This window comes from Pavona decussata, unplaced genomic scaffold, assembly GCF_977016875.1.
Source record: "Pavona decussata unplaced genomic scaffold, jaPavDecu1.1 SCAFFOLD_330, whole genome shotgun sequence".
Lineage (NCBI taxonomy): Eukaryota > Metazoa > Cnidaria > Anthozoa > Scleractinia > Agariciidae > Pavona > Pavona decussata.
The window spans coordinates 1682501-1693863 of NW_028145718.1; the positions used below are offsets into that span (position 1 = coordinate 1682501).

Here is an 11363-nt window from a genome sequence, read left to right on the forward strand (position 1 = left end):
TCTTTAAAAATTCGTTGGCGAGATCTAGAGCGCTGCGAAGATCATCAAAGCGGTTTTCCATTTCCTCCAGTTCATAACCCTCGACCCTGTCTTGCAAGTAAGCACGGGCAGTCGGTATGATATTCGTCACTGGAAGCAGCTCGAACTGCAGACAAAGGGGAGAAAAAAATGAACAGATTTAGGTTTTATCATTATATAGCGATAAAACATCTATTGAGAGATAGTTAACTTTCCTTATTGATGACATTGGCAATTGAAAGAGAGCGTGGTCTTATGAAATGCATACGAGCTTAATTTTAATCTACAAATTGATGTAACTATGCGTAACTTCCTTTTTACTCGCGAATCTGAAACTTCGCATAAAAAATGGAGCAAACTAAGGCCAAGCTGGTTTGAAGAAACCTACATCTGAGGAATGAAGAGATAATTGCCAAAACGACATACAACACTCTCTAAAACCATCGGATATATTTTAAAATGCGTTACTAGAACAAATAAAGGAATTTGTTGTTATCTGTTCCATAAAAAAAAAATAATGATTTGTGGCAATAAATAAGGTTTTATCATTATTTTGCCATATTGTTAGAAACTATGGTAATAAAACACCCTTTCGTAATAGTTTTGGCAACTATTACAAACAAAATTTCAGCATTTCAAATTTTTATCTATTCTTAACATAAATCAATGTCCGTGAATTATTATGGTAAAAATTAGAAAAAAAAAGCAAATTTTTGCCGACAAGCAAGTGGCACGAATTGAACTAAAATTGCTGTCATAACATGGAAACTCAACCACTGACAGTGTCTCGCCAATATTGTCCAAAAATATTAGGATATAGATTTTCGTCAGCAAAATACACGATTAAAGATGATATATTTGCCAAGTTTTTCAGTATAAAAATGACAAAATATGTTAAAAGGTACATGGAAATTTCTGTGTACCCTTAGCAAAAGATGGCGAAAGGTATATGGAAATTTTTAGCCAAAGAATAATGAAAAGTGCACGGAAATTTCCGCGTACCTTTAGCAAAAGATGGTGAAAGATACTCGAAAATTTCAGTGTACCTTTATCAAAAGATGTGAAAGGTGCATGAAAATTCTGTGAACCTTTAGTAACAAATGTGAAAGGTACATGAAAATTTCCGTGTACCCTAAGCAAAAGATATTGAAAAGTACATGGAAAAATCCGTGTACATTTAGTAAAAAAGGATAAAATGATCCAACATTTACTGGCTGAAGTAGAAAACCTGGTAAAATAGTAAACACAAATATTGCCATTTTTAAATCTCTTTAGAGATGAAATCAGCACAAAAAGGACTAAAACAGTTTAATATTGCCAGATAATCGCCGTTTTAAAATATCTCCGATGGTTTTAAACAACGCGAAACCAAGCACGGGCTCTTATTTTATGCTTAAATATAGCTCATAGACAAGTGAGAATGGTAACAAAAAGCCGTTAGGTTTATTTAACGCTTTAAAACTGGAATCATTGGAATGGAATGTTTTATTTTCCTTTAAAATTGGTTATTAAAAGGTGGGGAATCATTCAGTTGCTGTATACTAAGGGGTGTTTACATTATACTGTTTTCATGACAAGTTTAAATAAATCTTTTTGTGGCAGTATAAATTCTGTTTTAAATTGAGGTCGTCGGACTTTCTTTCGGACGGTCGTTAGTTCAGGGCTGGGTTGCCCTCTTTCTCTGTTGGTTCCTTAGACTAGAAACTTTGCTCCACCGTGTCTCTCCTCACCCAAGTGTATAAATGGGGGTACCTGCAAAGTACTGCTGGGGGTAACCCCACGATGGACTAGCATTCCATTCAGGAAGAATAAGCAATACTCCTTGTTGCTTTATACTACAGAAACTGGATAAGAGCTGACCGGCCATGTCGGTCACTTAGACTTGTAGTGTGACTTTACCATGAGTTTTGTTCTGCATCGACAAAGTTGAAATTAAAAGGAATACGACAGGAACAGAACCAAGCTGAACTCGTGCCAGACCAATACCATGTTAACAACCCCTCGTCCTCATCATGTAACATTCGAGCGTGGATATATTGCCTGCTTTATTGTTTGCATTGTTTGCATGGGTAAAAAAATTCTAAATTTTACATTTTTGCTATTTCGTGTAATTAATTGCAGCCCTCTGTATTCAATAAAGATGGTTTATTTTAATACATTAACACACATGGACTCCGTTATTTTAAGCCGCGGCGCCAATTGGTGTTATCCGCATCAAGCCCGGATATCCAACAATCATTTTCATAAAAAGCTTTAACAAACTCTAGTCTAGGCTACTGGCGACATTCTCAAACAGAGCTAAGAGAACAGAAGTCCAAGGACAAAATAATACGCCCAGTTTTCACCTATTCTCCCCGGAATACCAAAGTCAAAAAATGTCATTGAAGATTTGGAAGCAAACTTCTGGCGAAAGATGGAAAACTAAAAGTATTACCGTAATTGGAACTCCTTTTCCCTCATTGATATCCTTCATTCTGGAAGGAAACTCCTCAATCAGTTTAGTCAGTCCTTCAATGGTGATGGGCAGCTTGTTCGGGAGGCCGGTGGAATAGTAATCAACTTCAAGGTCCGAGCCGGACTCGCATTCAGTGGTTAACTTGTTCAATTCAGCTTTCAGTCCCACGCTCATTGCTTGAAGAGTAAGCTCTCCTTCAGCCCTACCTTTAATATCCTGCCTTTAAAAAAATTGACAGAAATGTAACCAATAGTCAACCTTCTTTACAGTATTAACACTTAAACACATATACATGGCCAGGCTATCTCAGAGACGCTTAATAAAATCACTTTTGGTCAAAAACCATTTCGCTGAACTAGCGATTTGTCAGTTTAACAGTAGTCTCCGTAGTATACCTTTTGTGCTTTTTCTACTGTAAAAGACTAACGTAATAGCTGCTTCAGCCTCTCAACCGTCAATGGGCCGCTTGGTGATAACTTTTATATGGGGACTTTCGAGCTCCACAGGATCAATGAATACGATTCGAAACGTTTCTTCAAGGTTTTGGGCTTCGCTTAAGGCGTTTTCTCAAGTTGTAGCCTGTCTTCGCGGACGGTTTTTGTGCGTGACGTGACGGGCCAAAGAATGTCCTCGTAGAGGGCTTATTCTCACATAGCCCGTGTAAATTTACAGACCTTCCGGTCGTTACTATGACAGTTCTAAGGTATGGAATTAGCGCAAGATCTACATCTACAGCTCTGTATATGCTGCAAAAATAGAAGTTGTAACTAATCAGGGGCCAATTTAATAAAATGTTCACACTTGTAACTTACAGTCTGGAACCTTGTTATTTTACGCTCCTGTACAACATAAGTCCGCTTAACATTGTTAGAAGTCTTTACCAATGAGTTTTGAACTCGTTTCTTGAACTAATCTTTGGGTTAGTTTTCCTGTAGGCTTGTCAAACTAACAACCCAGCTGGTAAACTACAAGTGTGAACGTTTTATTTAATTGACCCCAAGTTTTACTCGTGGTGATAGTCAGGGTAACAGCAGCTGCAGAGGTGGTGGTAATAGTAGTAGTAGTAGTAGTAGTAGTAGTAGTAGTAGTAGTAGTAGTAGTAGTAGTAGTAGTAGTAGTAGTAGTAGTAGTAGTAGTAGTAGTAGTAGTAGTAGTAGTAAGTAGTAGTAGTAGCAGCGGCACCAGTAGTAGTAGAAGAAGTAGCAGCAGCAGCAGCAGCAGCAGCAGCAGCAGCAGCAGTAGTAGTAGTAGTAGTAGTAGTAGTAGTAGTAGTAGTAGTAGTAGTAGTAGTAGTAGTAGTAGTAGTAGTAGTAGTAGTAGTAGTAGTAGTAGTAAGTAGTAGTAGTAGCAGCGGCACCAGTAGTAGTAGAAGAAGTAGCAGCAGCAGCAGCAGCAGCAACAGCAGCAGCAGCAGCAGCAGCAGCAGCAGCAGTAGTAGTAGTAGTAGTAGTAGTAGTAGTAGTAGTAGTAGTAGTGGTAGTAGTAGTAGTAGTTGTAGCGGTTGTTTTTGTAGGTGTTATGGAAGTGGTTATACAGTTTAGTTGTAGTAGTACTAACAACAGCAGCAACGACCCAGTTGTGAGTTTACGTACTTCGTTTCATTCGAGGAGGACTTGAATTTTAGTTTTGCCACCAGTTCTGCTCCATATGTTACACTTCGCACATAGTGGGTTCCAGCTCCATGCTCAAGCTTCAGTGGTTCCACTTTTCCATCTATTGTTTCAGTCACCTAAGGGATCAAGGAGTGGAATTCTACTTGAGGGTCTCCTGGCCCTATTATAATATCGAGATGGCTGACAACCTTATTGATCGTGACCAGATTTTTGGCACATTTTTTGCTCAATGAGCCTCCAAGACCTTCCTCTTCGGACATTCCAAGCAACGGTTAGCGACCGCTGAAAAAGTAGAAAGCTTTCGCCGGCTTTATGTCTACACTATACCGGAAAGCTCTTGTTTACTGGTACCAACATTGTTCGTGGGGAATTGAACATTGAACAGGGGGTAGGGGAAATGACAAAAAAATTGCTTCAACAAAAGTATACGTAACTAATAAATATTGCTTTACCAAAGTTGGTTTTAACCTTCCCAACAGAGATATTATTCCCAACAGAAGTATTATTTTCTACCCAAGGAACAGGGTACGTATGCTACCAATTTCAAAACTTACAAACACCTTACCGTAGTACATTTCATCACCGCTAGCAGGGTTGTTGTTCCTTCTTTCTTCTTAGTTTCGTTTATGTACTGCCCGGCGCCTTCCACTTTGAGTAGGTTGGCCTTGATTTTTAGAGAGAGTTCTCCAGACACGTCAAATAGATCATTGACATCTTTGCTGTTTTTAACAACCGTGTACTTGAAAGAGAACTTGTTGACATTGATCGTCTTGGTTGGTATGCCAGATGGGAACAGATCGCTGGCAGCTGTTGATCTTTCGGCGTCGAATGTCCGTCCTATGCACAAGGTAGGCGAAGTGTAGGCGGGAATATTCATTTTACTAAGAAAGGAAAATAGCGATAGTGATATTTGACAACATTTTGAAAGATTACAAATGCTAAACCTGAAATTTTTTTGCCAGGGGTACCTGTTTCCAGTTAGCAAAACATATGTAACTTCGTAACGTAATAGACCATTTCTGAGTTGCTTTGAACCTCCTTATGAAAGCGAGGCTTAGTGCAAAGTCTTTGTTATGAAAATTAGTTTTCATTCATATGCAGACAAAACTAATTTTCGTATGAAAAGTTTTGCAGCTAGCCTCGCTTTCATAGTGAGGTTCACAGCAACCCGTAAGTGGCCTATTCCTTTGGTTATTCAATGGCGATCAAGGTAATTTTTATCTTTGGTAAAGTGTCACAGGATAAAATGACAAAACACGGTTTTTGTAGTTTTAAAGGGAAATCGCTGTTCAATCAGTCAATCAATCAATCAATCAATCAATCAATCAATCAATCAATCAATCAATCAATCAATCATTTATTTGCCCATTTCAAAGTAATCACACGAGGTGTCATAGATTAACTTATTCTTGGGTAGGAGCTCTCAGCCAACCTTTTGGGGTTTTACAAGGAGCCCTGATCAAGCTTTCAGTTGCAAAGCTTTGCAATTATACATGGCTGTGGTCTATGGTATGATATTGTTAATTATCATCTTTAGGATGAATATATGTAGTATAATAAATGTTTTTTAATTATATTTATTCAATGTTAATGATTGAGGTTTTGAGATTTCAGGTAAGACAACCTTAATTAAAGATCAAGGTAACTCCTTCAGTATTTATAAAACTGATATCACTAGAGACCTAACCAATTAAATAAAAAATAAATAGAGTAAGTTAAGGTAAAATAACATGATATAGCAAGAAACACAATTGCTATATAAAAACACTATTAATCACGGTTATATAATAAAATGCTTTTTTTGCACATTCCAATTTTATGAACGGCAGTCTGAGGTGGCCACTTTGCCTTGCCCTTCTATTTAAAACATCTCTATTAGATTTAAAATGATCCGTTAAAAATTGCGGGCAGCGATGTTGTGCTGTATTTATGAACATCCTTATGCAATCGAAGTAATCGTTCAAGGAGGATGGCAACATACTATTATCAGAATCGATGTGGGGGAGAAAAAAAGCAACAACAGCAACAACAAGACTTTATGACCCCAATTAAAAAGTTATTAATACATTTAGTTCATTTTGAAATGTTAAGGGCTTACCAGCTCCCTGAAATATCTAAGAAGCTAAAAATGTCAGGGAGCTGGTTTAAATAATGTAATGAGAATCGCTTAGCGTCCCGTTTCTAGCAAAAACATCCCCGAATAGCGACATTTTAGCGACCTCGTTAGAATGGGCACCTCGTTATCATGGAGCTGAGGTCGCGGAGGAGATAAATTACTGAAAATGGTCATGTTGACCCTTCATGGTATTTGTTATGAAGGCAATTTACGTCTGTAATATAGCAAATCCGTTTCACGCACATGACTTGACACATCGGTACATAATTTGTTGTTATAAACAAACATTATGGCCAGACTTAAAGGGAGGATTTCACGCTTTGGCGCATCATGCATGAATCAAATCCCATTCGCGTGTTCTTCAGTAATCACATACTATAATTAGTGCAAGCAAAATGACGGATGACCAAAACTCAACCGTCAGTGGATTACACTGTCGATATTGAATTTACTGTTGACCCGAGGGAATTATTCCGTGGTTGATGGTTGTACAGGTATTTGCATGCGAATTATTGCAATCACTTGAAAAAATCATCAACCGCGAAATTTTCACCAGCAAATTTGTCACTCAAGTTATCTGGTCGCTTCCGAATGGTTCATAAACAATTTATTAAATTAAATGGTTTGTTCGTCATCGCGGGCAAGGGTGAAAAAGTATTTTGATTTATGCACATGCGTCAAACCGTGAAACCCTCACACGACAAACCGTGAAAGTGGTTCAAAGTTCTTTTAACTCACTATCAAAACAAACAGACCACAACAAAAGGCTTTTGTTCACTCTATTAGAGCCTATGCAAAAAATGGCTGAAAGTTTAACATTCTTTGGTTTGCATACAAATTAGGCGGTTTACGCCTACCAACTTCGTTTTTGAGTTCAAAAATCAAATCGTTATTTCACCCAAAACGAGGGTAGTAAGGCTAATTTGAATGCAGATAAAAGAATATTAAAATGTAAGGCATTTTTGCATAGGTCTGTAAACATAATTTCCAACCACGAAACATTGGATGTCGTGTAAAGTCAGTCAGTAGCCCCAACATTCACGTTCGGTGACTGAATGAAATGAAACTCGGAACGAACGCGACTTGGAAACCGTCATTTGAGAAATAGACAACAAACAATGCGCGGAATGCAAATGAAATTCTTGGAAAAAACGGAAGGCCAAACAACTGAAATTCTAAGGAAAGTATCATCAATTGGAATATTCTTAAATTAGCATGCTTTTAAGTAATGTTTCGGGACAATTACTTACTTGTGGAAGCCCGGGCTTGTGTCAAGTTACAAAGTGCAATCGTAAGAACCTGCTAATACATGGAGGGCACCTAGCTATAAGATAGCCCGCCTTTACTTGTGAAATTTCTGGCCCGCCTACAAGGGCTTTGTCAGAGCTATCGAAGTGTGCCATTGCGCTGGAAAAGGAACTAGCAGTAAATAAATGCTCCAAAATCGGCTGTTAGCAAAAGGCGTAACGGCGTAACAGTGCAACGAGAATCGGAGTAACAGGATTTTCGCATTTTAGGCTTTTTATTGTTTACTTATTTTTCTTGCCGTAAATGTAATTTTTTTCTAATTTAATTTTCCGCGTTTAGAATGAAAACAAGACTGCAAGATAGCCAACTAGCGATTTGCTGTTTAAGAACAGATTATACTTTTCATGAGGAGGAAATTCAAAGTATCTGTTTTTACTCAGTTTGTAGATTTATTTGTTTATCGCACTGGTGTTTGACTTCCCATAAAAATTAACTCTGTAACACAAACATCAGTCTGTTTTCAAGAAAACTTGAATAGTCATGTCACAGATTCGAACAGCTCAAAATTAAAGTTGCATATTCATTGGTTATTGAAAGTGCAATCAAGGTCATCTGACCTCAGAACAAGCTATTTGATGTCTAAATTATACAAATTTACCAGACAACTTTCTGACACCCTTCGTGCTCGAAACAAATCACCTGTCGTCAACAACTTTTGCCAGAAATAAGACCTTCAACGAAACCTCGGAAAAGCGTTTCCCCGAAAAATTAACATTCTAACGAACAGATATAACAAATTAAGAGAAAACACAGTTTAGGATAAAAACACTGACACGTAAAGACATCGTCGCCGGATGACCGGATGACCGGATGACCGGATGACCGGATGACCGGATGACAGGATGACTGTTTACATGTTCACACGCAGAAATGATAACCCGCCTGTAAGGGATGCTCGACAAATACTACAACTGTCTTTAAAAATACATCACACCCTCAAACTCCGTTGAAGAAAACCATTCCAAAAGAAATTTGCGTTAAGTTGCTAGACCAATTGGATTCTTCTCAGCTACATTCATCCAAAGTCTCTTGGCATGGGTACATCAATCAAACTGACAAAGAATAACAATAACTTTGCGTGAAAGCTATGTTGGTCAAAGAACACGATAGCAGTCGCTGTAGAAGCGAAAACGGATTTCTTTTGTTTTGGGTCGGTTTTCCGTATCGAAGTTCTTATATACATAATATCATTTTAATATCATTTTGTTTGCTTTTTCCCTACTTGAACGAGGCTAAAGGGGCTAATTTGAATGCTGACAAAAGAACGTTAAAATGTCAGCCATTTTTGCATAGGGTCTTTTGAAAATATTACTCACTACCACGGAACATAGGTTGCCGTGTACAGCTAGTTGAAATACTCTCAGAAAGAACGCATCTTGGATCATGGAAGCTATCATATGAGAATAGACAACCAAACAATGCACGGAATACAAATGGCATTCTTAGAAACAATGGAAGGCCAAACAATGTAAAATTCTCGGGAATGAAGCCTCATTTGGAATATTCTGAAATTAGCTTTCTCTGCAGTAATGTTTGGGGGACAATACTTTCTCGTCGAAACCAAGTCTAACGTCAATTTAACAAGTGCAATCGATCACGGTGATAGGCTAGAGGCCTGTAATTACGTGGAGCGCGCCAAGCTAAATCAAAGCCCGCGGATATAAATTGTAAATTCCGACCACGAAAACAATAAATACATTAAAAATATGTTTTATATGCACACTATTAGCTATCAGCAGATCCTTATAAAAAGGTTTTTCTTCCATTCAAGAGGAATTTAAAAAAAGTGAAATGACTAAACAAAGAGTGTTTTAGACAAAATAATAAAAAAATTGCCGTTTACACGTCAGTTCACTCACTACGCCGTTGACCGTTACGCGTTTTACTAACAACCCCCAAATCTGACTTTTCCTCGATAATGAAAGTCATCTGACCTCAGAACGATTTATTTTAATATTTAAATCATACAAATTTAACGGACAGCGTCCTCTACATTTTCTGACAGCCTTCGAGATCGAAACAAATAACTTGTTGTCAACAACTATTACCAGAATTAAAACCTTCAACGAAACCTCGGAAAAGTGTTTGGCCGAAAAAGAAACATTGTAATGAACAGATATAACAAATTAGTAAAGTATGGCATCCTTTCCATGGTTTTGGACATAATATACATTTTAACAACGATTGGTTAACGTTTACATAAAAACACTGACGTGTAAAAGCATTCCGGGTGACTCTCGATTGACTGTTGATACGCGAAAATGATAGCTTAACCAATACTACAAAGTCTTGATAGGTCACAGCCTCAAACTCCGTAAAAAGAAAACAATTTTAAAAGAAATTTGTGACTACAATCAGCGTTTAGCTTTCTCAGCTACATTCATCCAAAGTCTCTTGGCATGGGTACATCAATCAAACTGACAAAGAGTAACAACAACTTAGCGTGAAAGCTATGTTGGTCAAAGAACACGATAGCAGTCGCTGTAGAAGCGAAAACGGATTTCTTTTGTTTTGGGTCGGTTTTCCGTATCGAAATTCTAATATACATAATAACTTGAAGAGAGCAGTCGAGGGAACTGAGAAATGAAGTATGTAACGCTTCCAATTCATGACAAAATCCTAATTGGCCAATTTTTGGCACATGTCAGTTATTTGTTGTCGTCAATGTTAAAGTGGTTTCTTCGGAACTCTACAGCCGCACCTATCGCTTGTAGGAATATCATAGCAATAAATGGCAGGAATCAAACGTTTCTCCCACAATGAGTTATCGAGTTGAATTTGTTGCTCCATGATTGAAAAAAAAGTTCCACCGACAGGAAAGGAAATGCATTCTTCAGTGGAGGCATTTGTGCTTGGCCGATAGTTCACTAAAGTTAATGCATGGCTTCCATATTTAATTTGTCCATTCTAAAGAAGAAAATTAGCTGCATCCGTTTCGCATTGCTAGTTTTGATAAATAAGCTCTCGTACTGATGGAAATTAAATATTCACCAAACAAACTGAAGTCAAAATTTAAACCTGTCATTTATTTTCTGAGAAAAAGGAAAATGCCTTAAAGCAAAAGTGAAATTCCCGGAATAATTGAAAATGAGAACACTCAATTAACCTCTGTGATGAGGAACTTAATATTCTAGGAGAAAGTTAAGTTAAAGTTTCCTTTCGGAATGTCGCTATCACTGCATTCGCTGATTCTGGTAAAAATTGCTTGAAAATTTCTGAGGCTAGCCACCTCTCTGACAAAGTAGAGTCTCATTAATTTGCCATAACTCAAAACCGCTAGGTGCAAGCGAGCGAGGCTACAGTACAGAGTATATAATGTATAAAATACTAAGTCAACCATCACTGACTTCTCGCATTTAAATGCCGGCTTCATATTTTCATTTGAGATACAACGAGGCCCTAGCTTCAATAACTGAGCTATTAACGTCATATGAAACGCTCTGCCAATTCCGATAAAATATCAACTTACATTTTAAACAACTGAAGTAACAATCATAAAAGAACTCTACAAACTTTTCATAGGATTGTATTCATTGGTCAATATCCTCAAAGCCGTTCAAAGAATGACAATGCCCTATACGTGTTAGAGTTTCCTGGATAAATTGATTTGGGGTTTAACTACTCACCTTACTGATACAAACGCGTGAAAAAGTCAAATCGTAGTCGCTTCAATCAAGTGATCGTAGACAGCTTCGTTTCACTTCTCCGCTTCAACTTGGGAAGGGCAGATCCCAAAAGGAATTGATTGGGAGGTGCTTAACGTCTTCTATGGAAAACGAAAACCTCATTGGATAATGTTTGGAACACGTCAGTTGTTAGCTGTCAAAATTTTTAATATTTGTAAAGAGCTTTT

The 11363-nt window shown here is 37.6% G+C and overlaps 1 protein-coding gene across 1 annotated transcript in view; it reads right to left on the reverse strand.

Moving 5' to 3' along the window:
* Positions 1–11363, reverse strand: part of LOC146453529 (uncharacterized) — a 117213-nt gene that overhangs the window by 6859 nt on the left and 98991 nt on the right. The window contains exons 2-6 of the mRNA XM_085096662.1: positions 11137–11276; positions 4652–4967; positions 4066–4202; positions 2453–2693; positions 1–145 (exon numbers count right to left, since the gene is read on the reverse strand). The exon at positions 1–145 is cut by the window's left edge and continues 215 nt beyond it. Coding sequence (XP_084952788.1) covers positions 1–145; positions 2453–2693; positions 4066–4202; positions 4652–4963 — 835 coding nt within the window. The 5' untranslated portion in view covers positions 4964–4967; positions 11137–11276. The remainder of the gene's footprint in view (positions 146–2452; positions 2694–4065; positions 4203–4651; positions 4968–11136; positions 11277–11363) is intronic.